Source organism: Oryctolagus cuniculus, chromosome 4, assembly GCF_964237555.1.
Source record: "Oryctolagus cuniculus chromosome 4, mOryCun1.1, whole genome shotgun sequence".
Classification (NCBI taxonomy): Eukaryota; Metazoa; Chordata; class Mammalia; order Lagomorpha; family Leporidae; genus Oryctolagus; species Oryctolagus cuniculus.
Window position 1 is genome coordinate 46045144 of NC_091435.1, and position 23841 is coordinate 46068984.

General features: G+C 40.0%; 1 protein-coding gene and 1 long non-coding RNA gene across 3 annotated transcripts in view; both read right to left on the bottom strand.

The window, feature by feature from the left end:
- The window catches only part of LOC103350576 (short coiled-coil protein B), a 52277-nt gene extending 37465 nt beyond the window's left edge, over positions 1–14812 (bottom strand). For both annotated transcript variants that reach the window (XR_011387806.1, XR_007908937.2), the window contains exon 1: positions 14750–14812. This is a non-coding gene — a long non-coding RNA (short coiled-coil protein B). The remainder of the gene's footprint in view (positions 1–14749) is intronic.
- A 1598-nt stretch (positions 14813–16410) lies between these two features.
- CGGBP1 (CGG triplet repeat binding protein 1) lies at positions 16411–23810 on the bottom strand. The gene is made up of 3 exons (XM_002716758.5): positions 23670–23810; positions 22868–23073; positions 16411–20297 (listed from the first exon to the last, which is right to left on the bottom strand). The coding sequence occupies exon 3, from the start codon at positions 20276–20278 to the stop codon at positions 19775–19777; it is 504 nt and encodes a 167-aa protein (XP_002716804.1). The 5' UTR covers positions 20279–20297; positions 22868–23073; positions 23670–23810; the 3' UTR covers positions 16411–19774.
- Positions 23811–23841: the final 31 nt, after the last annotated feature.

Here is a 23841-nt window from a genome sequence, read left to right on the forward strand (position 1 = left end):
CTAAAACTTCGAAGAAAGAGTTTACTCTCTTAAGCGATATGATTAATTCTATTGATCATCCCAGTGTTAAAAATAGACAAAATGAATTATCATATGTAATATAACATATGATGATACAACATAATAAAAAACTCATGTAGGTTAAGGAATATAATTTGAACCAACAGAAGATGGGTATCAATGTGAGGAGGTAAGTGAGTAAGTGAGAGTCTCTCCATGATATTAAAGCCCAATTGAAGCAAAGAAAAAGTTCAGGGCTCTGAAGACCTTCTGAAGGGACATCTTCCTTGATTACAAGACAATCTATGTCAATATTTGCTGTTTCTTCTGTGGCAACACAAAGGTAGCCCCTTAAGTCCCTTTTGTTTTATGGTTCTTCCTTTCATTAGGGCCCAGGTTCAGCCTATAGTCGGGGGAGACAATGGAAGATTATATGAAAGTAGCTAACATTTGAGTTCACTCACATCACATTGGTTAGCACTCCAGCACTTAGAAAATGGTGCTGGGAAATTCAGGCTAGCTATGTGTAGGTTTGGTGAGCAATCAGCCGTAAGTAAAATCACTTTTTTAAGTAACGATACCAGTCATTTAATCCATCCCTAAAGAACAGAAGATCCTAAGCTTTAACCATGTCAACAGAGATTTTCTTACATTTTCAACTGAAGAATAATGGATGACCTTTGAAGATTTTTTAAGATTGAAAACAAAAAGAAATCAGAAGGAATAAATAAGGACTGTAATTTTGCAGCCTTGCAAAAGTCCTTGTTTGAAGATGGAGATGAATAGGAGCATTGTTGTGGTGGAAGAAGACTCTGGTGAAGTTTTCCGGGTAATTTTCTGCTAAAACTTTGGCTTTTTCAAAACACTCTGTGAGCTGATATTATTGGTTCTTTGGCTCTCCATAAAGCCCAAAAGCCAGATACTTTGAGCTTCCCAAGAAATTGTTGCTATGACCTTTGCTCTTGACTGGTCCACCTTTGCTTTGACTGGACCACTTCGACTTTTTGGTAGCCATTGCTTTGATTGTGCTTTGTCTGCAGGAGCACATTGGTAAAAGTATGCCTCATCTCCTCTTACAATTCTTTATAGAGGTGCTTCAGAATCTTGATTCCATTTGTTGAAAATCTCCATTGCAGGCTCTGTTCTTCTTGCAGCTGATTTAGATGAAGCAATTTTGGTACTATCAAGCAGAAAGTTTGTTCCACTTTAATTTTTCAATCAGAATTGTGTAAGCTGAACCAACTGAGATGTCTACAGTTTGGCTATTGTTTCTGCCATTGTCAGTCCTATACAATTGGGGCATTAATAAGATTAAATTTTTTTCCTAAAAATTATGTGTTTGGTCTGCCATGTGGCCTTCATCTTCAACATTGTTTCATTCCTTCTTAAAATGAGTTATCCATTTGTAATGTGATTTCTTTGGTATATTGTCCTCATATGCTTTTGGTACTGTATTAATGAGTTTCACTGTAAATTTGTATTTGCTGTTGCTTCAATTTTAGCAGAATTTATGTTGTCTCTTTCCATACTGATGTCTCACCCTTGTTAGTGGCTCAAACTAGATCCTGTTCAAACATAGCAATTCTCTATGAGCTCATTTCAGTGGAACTTTTGAAAAACGTGGAGTTTTTTTCATAACATGGACTTCAATTTTAAGGACTCCTCATATTTGATTATTTCTTTCATTTTCTTTTCCTGGTACTTTATTTTGGTAGATATTATATATTCTGAATGATTACTTCATATTTCTTAATATTTTTAGCTTTCTTTGTTGGTTGTACTAAACATAGGAAGGATTCTGTAACTCCATCTTTCAAATGTAACACTTGGTATTGAGTTCATTTAAATGTTCTTTTTTTTCAATTCATAAGAACTATATTTTCCTCTGCTTGTTATCTTTTAATTGTAGCTTGTTCTTGTCTTGTGGATATAGTTTCCACTTGTATGATATCTTCTTTGATGATAGTCAATTCATTTTTTCAAAGCTCTTTTTTGGCTTCTTACATCACCTAATTGATCATCTTGGTCATTTTGTTAACGTCTTTGGTTCTGTCAAATATCTATTAAACTTTGATACATTGAATTGACAAATTAAGGTGGTATTATGGATTGAATTGTGTCTTCCCAAAAGATGTGTTAAACTCCTAACCCCAATACCAGTTAATATGACTTGATTTGAAAATATGGCCTCCATCCTAGGATGTTTACAGTTATGATTATTTAACTTTATTCTTTTCCTTGGCCAGAAATATATATGCAGTTGGCTACTCTCTCATGATGCTGGGCAGGGCCAGACATCAGTGTACTGTGATGCTGAACTATGGTGTTTAGTAGGTTAGGTGTATTAAATGTATTTCTAACATGATAATTTCTACTTTTTGATGGGTTTATCAGGACATAATCCCATGACAAGCTGAGGATCATCTGTACAGTCTTTGCAGATATAATCAAGTTAAGATATACTCGCTCATTGTTGTGCCCCAAATCCCACATGACTGGTGTCCTGATAAGAAGTGGGAAATTTGAATATAGATACACAGGCAAAATGCCAAGTAACTTTAAAAACTGTCAGCAAACCACCAGAAGCTAGGAAAAGGCAAGGAAGGATTCTTTGTTGATTTCAGAGGAAGCACATTGCTGCTGACATCTTTATTTCAAACTTGTACCCTCAAGATCATTAGATGGATATATTTGTGCTGTTTTCAATTATGCAGTTTGTAGTAATTAGCATAGCAGCCCTAGGAAATTTATCTTGATAGATTGCCAAGCTTTGCTTGCAACTCTGTGGATACTTTTCCTCATAATCTTCTGCTTTGAATGGAAGTGCTTGGTGAGGAGGTACCTGAGAGACATGCAGATGAAAGGTTACACACACACACACACACACACAGAGAGAGAGAGAGAGAGAGAGAGAGAGAGAGAAAGAGACTGGTAGACCTTCTCCTCTTCCAAGAGAAGAAAGGTTTTACTTGAGAGATATATTAATCATGGTTTTAGTCGTGACTCACCTACATCATGGAGGGCCATCTGCTTTACTCAGAGCATCGATTCAAATGTAATCTCATCCAGAAACATCCTTACAGATACACTCAGAATAACGTGTGACCAAATATCTTGACATCCCATGGCTTAGTCAGTTCACAGGCAATACTATTACAAGTTCAACCCTTGCTACCTTGTCATCCACATGCATCACATTAAACCATACTTAATCTTCAAATAAAGATAGTAACAAGGGGCTGCTGCTATGCATAGTAGGTAAAGCTGCCATCTATGATGCTGGCATCCCATATTGGCGCCAGTTCGAGTCCCAGCTGCTCCACTTCTGATCCAGATCCCTGCTATTGTATCTAGAAAATCATAGGATGATGGTCTAAGTGCTCGGTCTCCTAAACCCACATGGGAGACCTGGAAGAAGCTCCTGGCTCCTGACTTTTGGCCTGGCCCAGCCCTGGCTGTTGTGGCCATCTGGGGAGTGAACCAGTGGATGGAAGATTCTCTCTCTCTCTTTCTCTCTCTGTCTCTCCCTCACTCACTCTCTCTCTCTCTCTCTCTCTAACTCTGACTTTCAAATAAATAAAATGTTTTTTTAAAAAAGACAGTAACAAGACCATAATTCAACTTAACATGATATAACTATCATGTGTACAACTGAAAACACACTAACCCTTTCCCCATAGCAGGTGCAGTCCTTGAGTTTGATATCCTGTCACTTAAATACTGTGATGTATAATTAATAATACTTAAATGCTATACTCTAAAGTCAACACATGTTAGAAGAACAGAGGGAAGAAAATATATTTTCTTACATATATTTATTTTTATAAACATACGTTTATATGTACATGTGTGTATACACAAAAACATCTGTGCAACAATAAAGAAGTAGAAGCAATTCATCACAACTACACTCCTTTCTGTAATGGGTTCTATTAGCTATGGTATGTGTGCTTCAATCAAGAACCTCAGTTGATTGTGTTTCTTTGTTTAGTAGGGTGATTCATGTTTTCATTCCTGAAGGATCTGGATTATTATCAGTCCTTTCTTGATTGGGTTGTTGCAATTTTCCATTGCTCCTAATTGCAGAGCACAGTAATGCTAACAGACACCTTGCCTTCTGTGTTCCAGACATACTCTTTTCCAGCTCCGTTGTTGAGTGGTCCTATTCTCCTTGCTGGTCAGGATCAATCACCCCAATTAGTGTAATAACTCCCTTTGCATGTTGACTCAGAGTATGAGGAGGTCAAAGTGCCCAGGTGGCAGTCTTGACTTCCAGCTCAATGTAAAGTCTCTTGGTGGAAGCATTTATTCTCTTGGAACTAAGAATTCCAGGGTAGCAGAATATAAGGTTGAGGGGATAGAAGGGGGAACAAAAATTTTGCTAGTGGGTTAATGGTGTTACTTCCATTCTCAGCCCTTGATTCCACCGTGCATGAGTCCTGGCAATGGGAGAAAGGGTGCCATATAATGGAGGCTGATTCAGAGCATACACAGCCTTCTGGAGAGCCTTCCTCCAGTCTTGCAGAATATTACCATCTAGCAGGTACTTTCATTCTGTCTTTTAGATGTTTTTAATTTCCTTTGGTTGAAAGGTAGAGAGGGGGGAAAGAGAGAAAGGGAGAGAGATCTTCCAACCAGTGGTCTATTCTCCAAATGCCCACAACAGATGGGGCTGGGCCAGGCTGAAGCTAGGGACCCAAACTCAACATGATATGAATGATAGGAACCCTAGTATTTGGGCCATCACCTGCTGCCTCCCAAGGTAAACATCAGCAGGAAGCTGGAATCAAAGTACAGCCAAGACAGAAACCCAGGCACTCCAGTATGGCATTTGGATATCCCAACCAGTGTCTTAATCAATGCATAAAACTCTCCTCCTTGTCCACAATTGTGTCTTGGAAAAGCCATTCCCCTGCTTTATCAGGCCAGTTGCTTAAGAACGTGGTAAGACCAGTGCATTCAGGAACACAGTTCATTTGCTGTGAAGTGAGTTCCTTAATCAGAAGCAATGCTGTGTGGAGTACCATGACGGTATACAAGGCAGACTGTAAATTCCCAGATGGTAGTTTTGGAAGAAAGATTGCATGCAGGGAAGGAAGTTCATATCCAGAGTATCCATTTCAATAAAAACAAAATGTTCCCCCCTTTTGTGATGGAAGTGGTTTCATGCAATCAACCTGCCACCAGGTAGTTGGCTGATCACACTGGAAATAGTGCCACATCAAGGAATCAGTGTTGGTCTTTGTTATGCAGACTTGGCACACTCAATAGTGGCTGTAACCACGTCAACCTTAATGAGTAGAAGCCCATGTTGCCAAGCTCATAATACCATCCATCCCTTATACCATGGCCACTTTGTTATTAGCCCATTGGGTAAAGACAAGGGTGTCTGGGGAAAGAGGTGTTTGGTATCAAAAGAACAGATTATCCTACTTGTCTATTAAAATCCTCCTCTGGGGGCTGGCACTGTGGTGTAGCAGGTAAAGCCACCACCTGCAGTACCAGCATCCCATATGGGTGCCTGTTTGAGTCCTGGCTGCTCCACTTCCAATCCAGCTCTCTGCTATGGCCTAGGAAAGCAGTAGAAAATGGTCCAAGTCCTTGGGCTCCTACACCCATGTGGGAGACCCGGAGGAAGCTCCCAGCTCCTGGCTTCAGATGGGTGCAGCTCCAGCTGTTGCGGCCAATTGGGGGGTGAACCAGTAGATGGAAGACCTCTCTCTTTCTGCCTTTCCTTCTCTCTCTGTGTAACTCTGACGTTCAAAATAAATAAATAAATAAATCTTTAAAAAAAAAATCCTCCTCTGGTGGAGTCAATCTCCATGAAACAAAAGAATCTTCACTTTTTTATTTTCTTTTTTTTTAATGATTTATTTATTTGAAGGAATGAGAGAGAGGAAGAGAGAAAGAGACAGAGAGAGATCTTCCAACTGCTAGTTGACTCCTCAAATGATTGCAACAGCTGGGGCAGTGCCAGACTAAAGTTAGGAGCCAAGAATTTCATCCTGGTCTCCCACATGAGTGGCAGTAACCCAAGTACTCGGGCCACGATATGCTGCCTTCCCAGTTTGATTTGTAACAAGCTGGATAAGAAGGCAAGGATCAGGGCCGGCTCCAAGGCTCACTTGGTTAATCCTCTGCCTGTGGTGCTGGCATCCCATATGGGTGCTAGGTTGTAGTCCCGGTTGCTCCTCTTCCAGTCCAGCTCTCTGCTGTGGCCCGGTAAAGCAGTGGAGGATGGCCCAAGTCTTTGGGTCCCTGCACCCACATGGGAAAATGGGAAGAAGCACCTGGCTCCTGGCTTCGGACTGGAGCAGCTCCAGCCATAGCAGCCATTTGATGAGTGAACCAACAGAAGGAAGACCTTTCTCTCTGTCTTTCTCTCACACTGTCTATAATTCTACCTGTCAAATAAATACATAAATAAATAAATTTTAAAAAGAGAAGGCAAGGATTTGGGACTTGAACATGCCTTCCAATATGGTATGTGGGTATCCTAAGCAGCAGCTTAATTTACTATGTCATAAAGCCCACCTCACATTTCCTCTTTTGCCCAGACATTTGTATCCACATACCTTTCCCCACAATTTCTTTGTCAAAAATGTTATAATCACTTTCCTTCCAAGTTCCTAGCCATTCAACCAAACCATAGGTACAATTCATGTATTTGTATCTAATTACACATCTTGCCATTTCTACTAACAAGAAAACTGAACAACTATATGTATTGCTCAACATTCTATCCACTGAGAGGATTTCCCCTTACCACTTCCTTCAGAGACTTCCAGAAAGGGGGTTATAGCACTGCAGCTCTCCACTTTTGGGTAGTGCTTGCGTACTGGGCAAAGCCATTTGCAAATCAGGCCTAAATCTTTCTTCCTTTGCCAATGGATCATAGAGAACTCCCCATGAGACCATTTATGCAGAATGGAAAAGAGAATGTAGTTAGCATGAGTAGAGACCATGGGCATCTGAGTCATTTATTCATGTAATTTATGTGTGCCTTCAGGTCCTGCTCAGCCTGATCTCATGTATATCACTCTCATTGGATGATGGAAAGTTGCTGTGTATGCCCAACAGTATGGCTTAATAGGTCAGATAACACCTAGTTCATGGACACCTAAAATCATCTGGTAACTTGGTGACCCGTGATAAGCAGTAGATGAAGTCTCAGAAGCAGACCAAGAACTGTTTCTTCAAAAGATAGTAGTTATCTAAAGAGGATCAGAGTGTTTTGCTCTAGTCCTAAGGGCTTGCTCTGTGACTCACCTTCCAAAGACTCTAAACAGCATTCTTATCTACTATTCACTAATCAAGCACCATTGGATATGCTGAACCATGAAGCCCATGCTATTATTTGAATGTCCCCTTCCAAAATTCTTCTTGAAATTTAATGGCTATTGTGACAGTATTAAGAGGTGTGCCATTTAAGAAATGATTAATGTTATTTTCATGAAATTGGGTTGGTTATTGCAGGAGCAGGATGCTGATAAAAGGATAAGTTTGACCTCCTTCCTCTTTCTGTCTTACAGGCTGTATTATTCTTTTGCCTTCCACTTGGAAATGATGAAGCACGAAGACCCTTGCCAGATGCCAGCACCATGCACTTGGACTTCCAATCTCCAGAACTGTGACACAAAGAAACTTCTATTGCTTATAATTTAGCTAGTCTATGGAAATCTGTAATAGCATCAGAAAACAGTGGAAGACAACCCAAGTGGCAGATCAGCTTGCAAGGTAGCCATATGTATCTTATTGACTCCTTTGGATAGGGTCCTATCCAAAACTAGCAGCATTTCTGATCATTCAGTAAACAGTCTGGAATAACACATTCAAATAATGTATACATATACATTGCTTTCCAAATCCACTGAGACCCACTGTGGATTTGGAAATATGGCCTTTTTTTTTTTTTTTTTTTGCTTATAGCAGAGGCTAGATGAACAATTTTTTTTCACAGAAAGGGATATCTCAGCATGCCTCATCTTCCCAATATGTCTAGGGTAGTTACTGCTTTTGCTCATTAGATTCAATCAGCACATCATCAATTTAATGGATCAGTGTGATGACCTAGGGAAGGAAAAAGCAACCAAGGTCCCTGTGAACAAAATTATGACACAGCTTTGGAAAGCTGATGGACTCCTGAAGTAGGACCATGAAGGTGTATTGTTAGGCTTGTCAACCAAGAGCAAACTGCTTCTCATGGTCTTCGTTGATAGGTATGGGGAAAAAAAGCCTTTTTCTAGTGACCAGATACCAGGAGTGTGTTTGCTAAATCAATGAAACCATACCTAGTTTAGCAGTTGCCAGAGTCATCACCTAGTTAAACTTATGATAATCCACTGCCATTCATCTCTCTTCGGCACAGGACAAACAGACGAATTGAATGAAGATCTGGTGGGAACCATCACTTCTGCATTTCCAGTTCTTGAATGTGTGCCTTAGTTTCTGCAGTCCCTTCATGGATGTGATAATGTGTTTGGTTTATTACTTTATTTTTTTTTTCTTTTTTAAAGATTTATTTTATTTATTTGAAAGGCAGAGTTAGAAAGAGAGAGAGAGAGAGAGAGAGAGAGAGATCGATCTTTGGTCTACTGGTTCACTCTCCAAATGGCTGCAATGGTCATGGATGGGCCAGGCCAAAGCCAGGAACCAGGAGCTTCTTCCAGGTCTCCCATGTGGGTGGCAGGGACCCAGGCACTTGGAACACCTTTCACTGCTCTTCCAGGCGCATTAGCAGGAGGCTGGATCAGAAGTAGAGCAACTAGGACTCAAACTGGCATTTATATGGGAAGCTGGTGTTGCAGGCAGTGGTTTAACATAATATAAAACACAAGGCTCTCCCTGGCTTACTACTATTTTCAGTAATTTCATTTGATTATAACCACTATAAAAGCCCTCACTCCATAGATCATAGTACCAATGCAGAAATTATGTCAACTACTGAGTGTGTCTATTCCAAGTATGCATTATGGAAATGCAGAAATGACCACAGGATGGGTTTGAGGCCCACTGTATGGTGGACCGGAACTAAAACTACCTTGAGCACTTGACTTCTGCAAGCTCTAACTCAGCTGCAACAATAACCTATCACTTCATTTAGTCTGATCCAACATTGTTTCTTCCACCATTATCCTACACCCTTAGGATACTTTTTTTAAAGATTTTTTTTTTTTTTTAATTTGAAAGGCAGAGTTACAGAGAAAGGAGAGAGATATCTTTGATCTGCTAGTTACTCCCCAAATGTCCACAACAGGTGGGGCTATGCCAGGCTGAAGCAAGGAATCCAGGGCTTTTCTCAGGTCTCTCATGTGGGTAAAGGGGCCCAAGCACTTGGGCCATCTTCCACCGCTTTCATAAGCCATTGGCAGGGAGGTGGATCAGAAATGGAGCACATGAATCTTGAACTAGCACCAATATAGGATGCTGGTATCACAGGTGGCCTCTTAACCTGTTATGTCAGAATGCTGGAACCTTTAGAATGCATTCTTAAGTATGCTTTCAGGCTTCTTACTTATATGACTTAGAAAACTTAACTAATTATTCAGAGTGGAGTGTTCCAAATCATGGGTCACACTTATGGTCTCATCTGTAGGAGCATGCTAGGCCTTGAGTCTAGTTGGAGGTCTAGAAAAAAAGAATGGTGAGGGTCCATCTTGAGAAGAATCAGAAGCTGAGAAATTCTGGATTCAGAGAGCCAGGTGAATGGAGGGTTAAAATGAGGAAGTAAAGGACTAATGAGGGATTAAAACAATGATTATACATTGAACTATATGTAATAATTTCCTCATTCTCTTGTGACAAAGTATTATACCTGACAAACTAGGTGTCTTCACAGAAATGCACTCTCAGTTGTGTGACAAAGAAGTCTAGGACCAAGGTTTCAGTTGATGCTTTTGAGGGCTGTGAGGTAGAATCTGTTCCATGTCTCCTAGCTTCAGGTGGTTTGCAGGAGATCTTTGATGTTCCTTGTCTTCTGCTGCATCACTCTGATCTCTGTTTTCATCTTTACATGAGGTTCTTGCTCTCTCTCTCTCTCTCTCTCTCTGTGTGTGTGTGTGTGTGTGTCTGTTTCCAATTCTTCTCTTTTTATGAGGACTCCAATCATATAGTACCAGGGGTCGGCCTCTTATCTAATTGTATATGCAACAGCTCTGTTTCCAAATAAGGTCACATTCTGAGATACTAGGGTTAAGATTTCAACATATAAATTTAGGGGGCACACATTTCAACTCATACCAATACCTTGGCTGATCTTTCTCTCAGAATATAATTGGGGATAATTACATACATCCTTGTTACCCCTCTTCCTGGGATGCTGAACAAATTGAAAGTCTTTAGATAAAATGTTTTCAGAAATTTATTTTTGACTTTCTTCAAAGATTGTGTTTGCTCTATCTGTTACCACCCCCACCAGGCACACAGGGATTCCATTTAGTTATTTAGTTCTTAAATATGAGTACGTATCCAAGAATCAGTAGATCTTTAAATGGTGTCTCCAACCTGAAAGAGACAGGCTGAAACAAGCAGAGATGGGGGCCCAGAGGAAACAGGGGCAACACAGAAGAAAGCTTTTTAAATTTGCAGTTAGGAATCACAGAGATGAAAGAAAATTCCACAATCATAAAGCTAAAATGGGATGCTATGAGCAGTAAAACTTCAGAAAATAACAAAGATCTCTTAGAAATCAAAAGTTGCATAAAATTAATGAGGATATCTGATGTGATGATATAAATATAATACATGTTCCCCTTAGTTTTCTGAAGCCCTCCCTTCTCAGTCCTCTTTCCTCTTACTCTAATCTGAACTTGTTTTTTTTAGGTCCAATATAGGGATGTTTCTTTGCTTTATTGCTTTTTTGGCAGTAAATATTTATATCATAAATATAATATGAAAATATACAATTACATTACATACTAAGGAAGAAGACTGAGAAAAGCACTACATTTCATAACTCAACATTAGATACTGAAAGGCCAAATAGTGCACTGTGATTTGTATTTATAGAACAATTCCTTCAAAATTATCATGAAAATTCTTCTTTTAAGATTGATTGATTGGGGCTGGTGCTGTGGTATAGTAGGTTACGGCTCTGGCCTGAAGCACTGACACCCCATATGGGTGCCAGTTCGAGACCCGGCTGCTCCACTTCTGATCCAGCTCTCTGCTATGGCCTGGGAAAGCAGTAGAAGATGGTCCAAGTCCTTGGTCCCCTGCACCGACATGGAAGACCTGGAGGAAGCTCCTGGCTCCTGGACTGGGATCAGCACAGCTCCAGCTGTTGCAGCCAATTGGGGAGTGAACCATGGGATGGAACCCCACCCCCCAACTGTGTAACTGACTTTCAAATAAAAATAAATAAACCTTTAAAAAAAAAGATTGATTGATTGATTTGGAAAGCAGAATAATGGGTTGTGGGAGGAGGAGGGAGAGAGAGAGGTTGAGAGAGAGAGATTTCTTCCATCTGCTGGTTCACTCCTAAATGGCCTCAACAGCCAGGTCTGGGCCAGGCCAAAGCCAAGAGTCAAGAACACCATTTTAGTCTCCTACATGGGTGACCGGGACCCAAGTACTTAGATCATCTTCTACTGCCTTCCTAGGTGCATTAGCAGGAAGCTGGATTGGAAGCAGAGCAGCTGAGTCTTGAACCAATGTGGGATGTTAGTGTTGTATGTGGCTGCTTAAACCACTACAACAGGCCGGCGCCGCGGCTCACTAGGCTAATCCTCCGCCTAGCGGCGCCGGCACACCGGGTTCTAGTCCCGGTCGGGGCGCCGGATTCTGTCCCGGTTGCCCCTCTTCCAGGCCAGCCCTCTGCTGTGGCCAGGGAGTGCAGTGGAGGATGGCCCAGGTGCTTGGGCCCTGCACCCCATGGGAGACCAGGAAAAGCACCTAGCTCCTGGTTCCTGCCATCGGATCAGCGCGGTGCGCCGGCCGCAGCGCGCCGGCCGCGGCGGCCATTGGAGGGTGAACCAACGGCAAAGGAAGACCTTTCTCTCTGTCTCTCTCTCTCACTATCCACTCTGCCTGTCAAAAAAAAAAAAAAAAAAAAAAAACCACTACAACATAATAGTGGTACCAATGAAAATTATTTTCAACCTACTTAACCAAACTTTCAATTAATCAGGATGGAATGATAAAGGAACTTTTAATCTTGTAAGATATCAAGAAATAAACTCCTTGCATTCTTTCTTAGGAAACTTTTAGAGAATGTGCTTAAACCAAGCAATGGATTAAGGCATAAGATATACAGGCATAAGATATATATAAGATATACTAAGAGCAGCAGAGTAAAGAGACATTCTAGGACCTAAAGAGAAAATAAGTTCAGATTTGAGCAGGAGAAAATAAGGCTAAAAGGGAATTTGCCAAGAAAATAATTGTAAATGGAATTGATAGCTTGATATATATATATTATTTGGAAAAATTTTTATGTATGTACAATATACCTTGGAAACAAAAACGAACACAAAGCAAATAAACACTATTAAGAAAAACTGAATTATATTCTTAGAAGTGTATCTATGAACTATTTTGAAACTTAAAAAATAAAAGACTGGGGCTGGAGCTGTGGCATAGTAGGTTAAACCTCTGCCTGTGGTGTTGGCATGCCATATTATCGGCGCAGGGTTTGTGTCCCTGCTGCTCCTCTTCCAATCCTACTCTCTGCTATGGCCTAGGAAAGTAGTGGGAGATGGCCCAAGTATCCGGGCCCCTGCACCCATATGGGAGACCTGGAAGAGGTTCCTGCTTTCTGGCTTTGGATCTGCCCAGTTCTAGCCGTTGTGGCCATTTAGGGAGTGAACCAGCAGATGGAAGACCGTTCTCTGTTTCGCCCTCTCTGTCTAACTCTGCCTGTCTAATAAATCAATAAAATCTCAAAAAAATCAGCGTATCAAAAAAAAAAAAAAAAGGAAAATCGTATGAGAAGGACAATAATCATAGTACAGTATTTGGTTCCCATGTTGAGCAATCATTTAAAGGGCCATAAGCATTAAAGCAGGATGGGCATTCTGGTGCAGTGGGTTAAGCCACCATATGGGATGCCTGCATCTCTGCTTCAGACCCAGCTTCCTGCTAATGCCTCCTGCTAAGGCAGTGGGCGATGTCTCAAGTATCTGGGTCCCTGCCAGCCCTGTGGGAGATATGGATACAGTTTGGGCTTTTGGCGTTGGCCTGTGCCAGCCTTGGCTGTTGAAGGCATTTGGGTAGTGAATCAACAGATGGAATATTGCTCTTTCTCTCATTCCTTCCCCCTCTCCATCTCTCTCTGTTGCTCTTTCAAATAAATAATTAAATATTTTAAAAAATCTATTTACTGGGCCAGTGTTGTCATAGTGGGTAAAGCCGCCAACCTGTGATGCCAGCATCCCATATTGCCAATGGTTCATGTCCTGGCTGCTTCACTTCCAATCCAGCTCCTTACTAATGTGCCTGGGAAAGCAGAAGAGGATGTCCCAAGAGCTTGGGCCCCTATACCCACTTGGGAGACCTGGAGGAAGCTCCTGGCTCCTGACTTTTACCTGGCCCAGCCCTGGCCATCGTGGCCATTTCAAGAGTAAACCAGTGTTTTGAAGATCTGTCTCTCCCTTTCTCTCTGTAACTCTGCCTTTCAAATAAATAAATAAATCTTAAAAAAAAAAAATCTAACCATACAATTTTTACAAATTGAAATGCTGTGTGCTGACTTTACATAAAAATGCTATAGAGATGGAAAGTATAGGATGATAATGGAAAAGAACAAAATCTTCATTTAAAGCATGATAAATCAAAAATGGCAGTATAAGCGTATTCTGAAATATGAAAATAACTACCAGAAGAAACAGCTAAAAGGATTTAAAATAGGTGATTCTGGTGAGGAGAATTGGAAGACAGGGAAAGGTGAAAGGGTGAGGCGGGACTTACTTATTATAAATCATTTAATATGATTTGATTTTTAACAACTATGTACATAGGTTGTTTTGACAAAATTAACAAATAAGAATACTGAAGCCAATGATACCAAAATTAGTATAATTTTAAACTTATCTATGTTACTTCATTTTTAAATATAGCATGATGATTGATATGCTATATAGCCTTAAGAAAACAAGTTGATCAAACATTTACAGCATTTGTTTCACTTACTACTAGTTAACAGATAAAAAGTCGATGCTACAGATACATTAAAATTCACCTAATGGGGGCCACACTGTGGCATAGTAGGCTAAGCCTCTGCCTGTGGCACCAGCATTCCTTAAGGACACCAGTTTGTGTCCCAGCTGTACCACTTTCGATCCAGCTCTCTGCTATGGCCCAAAAAAGCAGAGGAAGATGATGCAACTGCTTGAGTCCCTGCTCCCACATGGAATACCCAGAAGAAACTCCTGGCTCTTGGCTTCAGATAGGTCCAACTCCAGCCGTTGCAGCCACTGAGTGAACCAGCAGATGGAAGACTTCTCTATCTCTCCTCCTTCTGTCTATAACTCTGCCGTTCAAATAAATAAATCTTTTAAAAAAATTCACCTAATGACTTTAAGGTTAATTGCCTTACAACAGTGGCAGAAAATTGTTATTGTTAAGCTTACTTCTATAGAAATGCAGCATCTAGAGTTAAAGACATGTATGGCTCAGTGAAGGTACTAGATGCAAATTCCAGTAGAATCAGGAGATTGCATTATAAAAAAAAATGTTTGATTTTATAGGAATGTGGATTTAAAAATGCAGACTACTGACTACAAGAATTCCAGACACGAATTTTGATACTTACAACTTTTGTGATCTCACAGTGAAATTGATATTTTGATAGTCAAAACTGCAGCATTAAGAATCTAGAAGAGGAAGAGATGAAGGGGCATTAGAGGAGAAAGAAGGAAATCAGATAGGAAGGATAGATTGGAGCAGATGGCTGCTAGTACAGGGCAAGACTGCACCTTGATGTTGCTACTGCATTGAGTAGCAAAGACCCTACTACTGTGTCAGGAAGCAAGGAGATGCTAGGCCATCCATAAGTAGGGAATGAACATTCAAAAGATATAAGCTCTGAAACAGCAACCTTTGAGAAAAGGGTTAGCTGACAAATGATTATCAGACATGGGGTGCCAATCCTAATCTGACAACTGGATTTCTGGTATAAAAACTGAACTGGTATAAAGAAATTATATTATGAACAATTACTTGATACCATGACATTCATCTTAGTGAATGATTTTTAATATGTCAAATAGAAGTGAGCAGTGGGGCAACCTTTGTGGCCCAAAGTAGTTTAACTTACCACTTGGCACACCCCCATCCCACTCCAGACAGCATGAGATCAGGCCCCATCTGCATTTCTGACCCACCTTCCTGCCAACTTGCCTGAAAGATAGCAGATGATGGCCCAAGTACTTGGGTTCCTCCTACCCACATGAGACCCAGATCATGTTCCTGTCTCCTGGCTTTGGCCTGGCCCAGTCTGGGTTATTGCATGTACTGGAGGAGTGAACCAATTAAAAGATTTTTCTTTGCCTTTTAAATAAAATAAGTAAATAAATAAATAAGCCAATCAACTAACCTTAAAAACAAAATATAGGCTGGTGCTATGGAGCAGCAGTTAAGTCCCTACTTGCTACATGACCTGCCTTCCTGCATACTGTTATTAGCATGCTGGATTTGAGTTCTGACTACTTGGTTTTGGATCTAGCTCCCTGCTGATGTGCCTGGGAAGCAGTGGGTAATGGCTTCAGTACTTGAATTCCTGCTACCCTCATGGGAGTCCAGAGGGAGTTCCCCAGCTATTGGGACCATTTGAGGAGTGAACTAGCAATTGGAAGATCTCTCTGCTTTCAAAAAAATCAACCTTAAAAGTAATTCATTTTCTTCACAACCTCCTGCCCCCACTCAAAAATATAACAGAAATATTTTTCCTAAAAAGTATGTAAATTAAAAAAATCTAAAGTTTAATTTCTGTCCGTGCATTTTTTTGGGGGGGTCTCAAGTGACAAATGAGAATATAGATCTTTCAATAACGGACTACCAGATGCAAGTCACACCCTTTTCTTTCATAAATGTTTCTTAGTAGAAAACAAAATGTTCTCAATTAAAAAGCACTGATTGAATTTAAATATTACCTCTACAATTTTTAGGAAGGATCACATGTAGCTATGATGTGAATCTGACTAAACAGAATGCTTTTATAGTAAACATAAGGACTGAACTACAAAAGGGGGACATAACTAGTAAGAAAATAAAACTCAGTAAAATCCTGTTGCTTTTTTGGAATTATAAAATGTATTGGACATTGATGTACAAAATAATAAAATGTGCTTTCAAACACTTCTCAAACTTTTTTTTTTGAAATTTATTTCTAAAAGTCACAGACAACTTTAAAAGCAACACATTTATACTAAGGATACATGCATGAGCAAAAAAAGAAGCACGGGAATACAAAAGTGAACATAGTAAACTTTTAATTAATACAGTATTCTGGATACAAGTAGAATACCACTAGATAAGAACTGTATTTACTTCTGAGATCTATGGTGATATGGGTTGAGATAAACCAAGGTTCAGGATAGCCACTTCACTATTCACATTTATTCAGTGCTGATCAGAAGCTGAAGAATTTACTTTAGACTAAGATTTGCAATGAAATTATTGAACTAATCTCTCTTGTAAATGAATCAAATTAACATGTTTTAAGGTGACTCTGTTCTCATTTAAAGGCAGTTGGGCCAAGTCAAACCATGGAGAGCCCTTACGAAGACTAAGCACCAAATGAGGAATTGTTTGTGGCTTTTGTTTTGGACCACCTTAAATTTTATTTTGCTTATATGTTTTTCATTAACATTCACATACAAATTCTTTCAGACAAAATAAACTTTCAGCTTGGAGACCTTGCCAACTGTATATACAATAGTTTTTAAGCAATTAATACTTCACAATAATCCCAAGCTGATACTTAATTAGTTATGCAGAACTGTTTCTTCATAGTTTTCTGGTCCCAGAAATTTCAGTAGGGCCAAATGCATTAACTGGAAATAGCATTTGTTTTATTAAAAACAAAACATGAAAGAAATCTTAATCAAAGATGATAATGGATAAAATAACTATATAGGCTCTCATACACAATCTTTCTAAATTTTCACCCTGTACAAAATGATTACAATGTCCTTCAAGCTTGCTATATGCCCAAAAAATAAAAAAAGAAACCAACAAGAAATTTAACATTTCAACAAGCTAGGAACTATTTACTGTAAGCATATATGAACTTCTGGAAGACATACTATCAAACTTGGAGAAAACACTATTAACAGGTAAGCATGTATTGAAGAAGGCAGTTTATAAATCAAACATTACAAAGCTTATGTTTATGCGTACAACTTATAAAATAGAAAAAAAGTTGCTATTTTTCCAATAGTATAGCATCACACTAACACTATATAGTTAAGACTGAAAGCTTCTGTACACACGTTCACTATACCTCCAAAGCAGCATATGCCTCAGACATTCTCATTTATTATTTAACATATGCCAATCAGTTTCATGGACTTGTATCAGTTTGAGCAGGCCAAAACAATCATTCTGCCTTTATTTAACAACGAGACAATGCTAACCAGTTTGAGGGAACAAGTCTCATAATCAGTAAAGAAACATTAATATTAACCCCCACAAGATGTTAGACACTTCTAAGGACATGATATAATCCTAAGAGTAAAATGGACTATGCCCCAAGATACAGTGAATGTGGGGATATTTAGGAGCCTGGAAAAACGCATTAAGATATACAAGACCTAAAGGACTACATCTGTATAAACTATTAGAACTCAAATGCAAATTATGGATGTTTCTCTAGTGCACCATCATCCAGTTTACTGTTCAGGACTACTAAAAGCTGTTCCGCCACTACACATTTGTGGTTAGCATATACCAAAATAGTAAGAGCAGTCTGAATCCTGAAATTTGAAAGAATTAGAATGATTGTATAGCTAACCTTATTTTTGTATTCTGAAAATGCTATAAAATTCAATTATTTCCCTAGCTGCTTAGATCATCTACCACCTTAGACAATTCAATTAAACATGGTTGCCTGCAAATTCCTTTCTAGAGGAAGTAAAAGCGAAACACATTTGGTTATACTTTGCTTCTGGTCTCCCTATGCATGTGCTTTACTAATGAGAGCACTACTGTAGGCATTTACTGTGCTACTTTAACATAACCAAACATGAAAAAAATTGGTATAGTTTAAATTTTGTCAAATGATTTTTTGTGGCAGGCTTACTTTTTTAAATGAAAATAAATCAAAATCTAAAATCAGATGGCCACTCTGACAACCTGAGTTAGAAACTTAAGTCTGTAAAAAGAAACTTGAAAAGTTGTTTCTGAAAAATACAAAATCTAACCTTTTTCTTATTCACTTTGGCTTTTTTTTTTTAATGAAGATTTGCTGTAAAATGACCTCAGATAACTCCAAGTCACATATGGCATCATTTCTCAGTGCTCTGTAATAGAAATATATTTTATAAACATTTTGAACTTGAATGTTTTCAAAGAATTTAAGACTTTTAATTAAAGCTCTAGTTCAAGTTTTTAGCCGTTACATTTTTAAAAAATATAATTTAGATTTCTGATGAATATTTAGCTGGGCTAAGCTACTCTGATAATCTTACAGTTTGAGGTTCAGACAGAGATCATTTCCTGAACATGGTTGACCTTTAACAGAACTGACTTATGTCCTTACCCAAATAGCTATGCAAGGATACTGCCAGATTGCCACTACAAAATCTTACCAGAATTTCTAGGTAATTCTTTACCAGCCATGCTTAAAAACCTTGCACCACCAGAGGCAAAACAGATAAAAGTGGAAGTAAACTTGTCTAATCTACATACCTAAATAAACTCTTAGAAAATCTTAATGGAAAACTTAATGTTTAGAAAGTAATTTCCATATGATTGGACTGATCATCCAGAAAGTAGTAATTCTCTGTAAAAAGGAAACTTGACCATAAATTATCTACCTCATTAAATTAAAATGCCAAAGTCTTTAACACTAACATATAAAGAAAAGTCTGCAAATTCAAGATGATGCTCAAAATGAAAACTATGGTTCAAAAATGTGTTCATAGTGAGAGACTAAAATCTTGTCACTGCAAAATTCCCCATGGCTTTTGGCACGGACATTAAAACAAAGATTTTAGTCTTTTGGTCACTTGAAGCTGCTACTAAATACATTAAGCATTTAAAAAGGCAGTGGGGGAACTGAAGGCTACTTAAGGTAACCACTTCATGTACAAATAAAATATAGCTGAAATAAAATTATTTCTGCTAGGGAGCTGAAAATAAAGAAGTTTCCCATCACCCCTTCCTGTTTGAAGAGGATCCTTTAATCAGAAATAATTCCTTTACGTTACTCTGTGTGGTGTTGCCTGGCAGCAGCTTCAATTTCCTACACTAGTCTTCAATCCAAGTAATTAAGTAATCTCACAAGGAATAATCATATATGGCAATAGGGTAAAAAAGCAGGGCAGCTCTTCCATGCACAAACATTTCAGGAGAAAAACCATCAATTTTAAAGATAACCATCAGGTTTCAGGAATCCTAGCACACTCTAAACCTAAGTTTTGCTTTATACCATCGGTGACTAAAATTAAGAAGTTTTGCAGTGAGATTTTTTTTGCCTGCAACTATATACACATTGCAAAACTATTCTGCATCACATGATTTTAAATGAAATAAATATAAAAATGAACCACACAATCAACACATAACTTTAATACTCCACATTATTTATCTTGATCACAATGGTGGAACCTCCTTGTCAACAATCTTGGGAGTTGAGGAGCTGATTTTCATTTTCATATCCATCAGGCAGATACGCTCTCCTCAGTTGGTCTGACTTAGGTATGGAGCCTCCATTCTTCACATGGCGAGACAGGAAAGCACGGACCGCTGGGTGATCAGCCTTCTCGAGTGGGATGTTGGCTTCCAGGCACATTTTCACAAAGTCCTGGATAACACTGACTTTCTCTGTTTGCGCAGTACTGTTGCACTGAAGAGATGCAGTTAGGGGCCTCTGCTTCTTTCTCACATTTTGCTCTTCAAATTCTGCCTTCCTCTTGGTATGAGTCTTTGACTTGAGGTGGTCACTAATGGCAGACTTGCGAACATGATTCAGAACCACATTGCAAGAAGTGCAGAAGAGCTTTCCTCCATCTTCATGCAGCTCCCCTCCAAACTCGGTGACTCGATCCAGGGGAGTCACATACAAAGCAGTCTTAGAACGGTTCCGAGCAGGTGGTGCTGTTACTACAAATCTTTCCATTTTTACTTTGAATTCGGTTCTTTCAAAAGAGAAACAAAGATAAGAAAGACAAGTTCATTCTGGAAATGATTACACAAATAAAAGGCAGAGTATAAACACTCAAAGATTAAAGAATCCATGAATCCCAACTTAGCTAAAATATGTAAAGGAAAGCAAAACTAGAGCAAGTTACTATTAACAATGGGTCCATTCCTTGATTTCTCTTCAATTAAATTCAGTAAATTGCGACTATGGCAAAAAACCTGCAACTATCTCACACATCTTTTAAGAAAAACCTAATCACAGGCCCATATTTTAGAGTACCAAACATGTTAAGTCTCATACAATGTAGATAATGTATTCCAGTTTAAGAGAGGTTCTTTATGGGGTAACTGAAAAATTTCAATTCTGGGGCAACTGAGTTTAGGACTCAATTGGTAACAAAGTTACTTCTAATAGGCAGGTCATTAAACTGGGATAATTCTATATTAAGATGAATATAATTTCCAAAATTGTTCTGAGGAGGAAAAAACTAAAAACTAAGAAACAACATAGATCAAATGCATTTGACATTAAAAATTAAAGCCAAAATACAGAGCCCATGTTATTTTTTAATGCATGCATACCTCTCCTAAGTTTTCTAAAAGGCAGTAATACAGGAAAGCACTTTAATATTTTTTCTTTTCCATTAAAGACTAATACTTATATTTATTTCACTTATTAACTAGTACATTAGACCAAATCAAAACCTCAACATAGTGACTTGTAATATGATAGCTTTCAATCAATACTTGTTAATGGAAAAAGTAAGTATTTTCATTCTTTGTACAAATATTTACTTACTTAGAAACACCTTAATAATTTATGAGTATATCCTAATAATAAACTTTTATGGTCACTGGACTTTCTGTCAAAATTTTAACATTACAGACACTGGAAACTTGAGACAATTACCACACTGCGTTCAGTGACAAATGATTAGTCTTTTTTTTTTTTTAAAGATTTTTATTTCTTTATTTGAAAGTCAGAGTTACACAGAGAGAGGAAAAGTAGAGAGAGAGAGAAAGAGAGAGAGAGAGAGAGACACAGAGAGAGAGAGAGAGACAGAGAGAGTGTCTTCCAGCCACTGGTTTACTCTCCAATTGGCCGCAATGGCTGGAGCTGCGCTGATCCAAAGCCAGGAGCTTCCCCCAGGTCTCCCATGGGAGTGCAGGGGACCAAGGACTTGGGCCATCTTCCACTGTTTTCCCAGGCCACAGCAGAGAGCTGGATCGGAAGTGGAGCAGCCGGAACTAGAACTGGCGTCCAAATGGGATGCGGGCGCTTCAGGCTAGGGCGTTAACCTGCTGCACCACAGCACCAGCCCCTGTAAGTCTTTAATTGTTCCTTGGGGCCATGCCTTTGGTCTAAATTCTGTAAATACCAACAACTTAAGATATTAAAACATATTTGTTAGGGGTCATCTGCAATGCCAGCAACTCCTATGGGTTCTGGTTCATGTACTGGCTGCTTCTCCACTTCTCATCCAGCTATCTGCTAATGGCTTGGGAAAAGCAGGAAAGATGGCCTAAGGGCATGCATGGGGCCCTGCTACACCGTGGGAGACCTGGAAAAAGCTCCTGGCTTTGGCCTGGTTCAGCCCTGAGCATTGTGGCCACCTGGGGAGTGAACCAGCAGATGAAGATCCTGATGTTTCTCTGCCTCTCCCTCTCTGTGCTGTTTCAAAAAAAAAAAAAAAAAAAAAAAAAATCTTTAAAAATGTATTTGTTAGAATTCAAGATGAAATTACGTTCTGTGTAAATGTTAGAAAAAACTCATTACTAGGTAAGCTGTGAAGAACTGTTTTGTATCAGAAACAATAGAGTATTCCATTAATTCACAGTAGAGAATAGCTGGGTAATATAAAATTTAACTCAAAAGAACCTTAAATTTTCAAATGTGTTAACACCCATGGACCCTTCTTAGATACTTAACATTTCACAAATATTCTGGAAACTACTTGATAAAGCTGAAGTTTTAGTAGACTTAGTTCCATTTTTTCCCTGTCACAATTTTTTTTTCAATTTTATGGCTTTCATTTGCCAAATATTGTTGGGCAATAGGTTTGCAATGGCAGTGTGATTCTTGCTAATACTTAGGGAATTATTACACATTTGCACTTTAAGTTAATGGGTAAGTATTATATACTCCAGCAAATCAGTCTCAATTATGATGAATAGTTCTAAGGTAATTACTAAAAACATTAAACACACACACTCAATAGTGCCTAAACCTTACTCTACCTAAAATATTTGATTTCAAATTTTAACACAATAAACAAGTCCCATAATTCTTTGCAGCTTAAAACACTCAGTGACTTGTGCTAATGTGAAAGGTCCAGGCTCTCCAATGTCTTGTAACTTTCAAAAACTCTATTTGTGGTACTGCAGAGGCAAATATCCACCCAGTAGAGGATGCTCGACTTTACGAACCCGAACAAGAGACGTGTTTTCTATAGAAAATATTTTATAAACAACCCAGGAAGTTAACAAGTAGCTAGCCGACAAAAGCAGCAAATAATTCACCAGACCAAACAGAACTCGTCAAAAGTTTTCAAGTTTAAATGTTTACCGGATTAGTTTCCAGTTTTTTTCGTCTTGATACTCAGCAGGGAATGGTCTCCAGCACAAAGCCAGAGACGCATCAAATCCTGGCACTTTCCCGTTTGATCAAACGCGGAGACGCCTTCAGGTCAGTTTTTCAACAAGTGGTGGTGGGGAAATAGTTTCTGGGCTTGTACCCTGTTTTCCCTGAGGTGCCAGGAAGTCATGCCTTTACTGCAGAACAGGAAAAGCAAATGGAAGGAAAAAATGGAGGAGGAGGGAAAGAAGGGTGGATGAAAAGACCAACAAGTACGTCAACACCAGTCACCACGCAGGTGTGTCTCCAAAAAGTGCTCTCTTCAGGTAACTCCGCACCATAAACCCGGTCCCAACGTTCACCCGCACGCCTGCTTCCCGACCCTCAGCCCGGCTCTGCACCTCCTCCCGCTGCCCAGGCCCCGGGGTTCGGCGCGAGGGACGAGGGCGAGGCCCGGCGCGGGACGCTCTGGCGTCTAGACTCCCTCCTCCCGCGCCGAGCGCCGCACGCCGGCGCCCCACCGCCCCGACCCCGCCAGCAGGGCAGGGCCGAGTCCCAGCTGCCAGCCGTGGGCCCGGGAACTCGACGGCGAGTTGGCGGCGGTCTCAGGGGAGGAGGCGGCAGGCGCCTGACGGAGGCGGCCGCTGTCAGGCTTCCCGTCTCCTCCCTCTTCCTCCCGCCGACAACGGCGCCCCGGCCCCGCCCCCGGCTCCCACTTCGGGACGGAAGGCCCCGGGCCCACAGCCCGCACCAACGGCCGGGCCCACCCTCGGCCTCCCTAGCGCCTCGGTACCGTAGGATTGGGGCCGCTGTTAGGGGAAGTGGACGAGATCCGGCCGGAAAGGAGAAAGGAAAAGAGGGCAAGGGGCTGGAGGAGGAGGAAGACCCGTCGTCGCTGCTGCTGCTGCTGCTGCTGCTGCCGCCGCCGCCGCCGTCGCCGCCGCCGCCGCCGCCGCCGCCGCCGC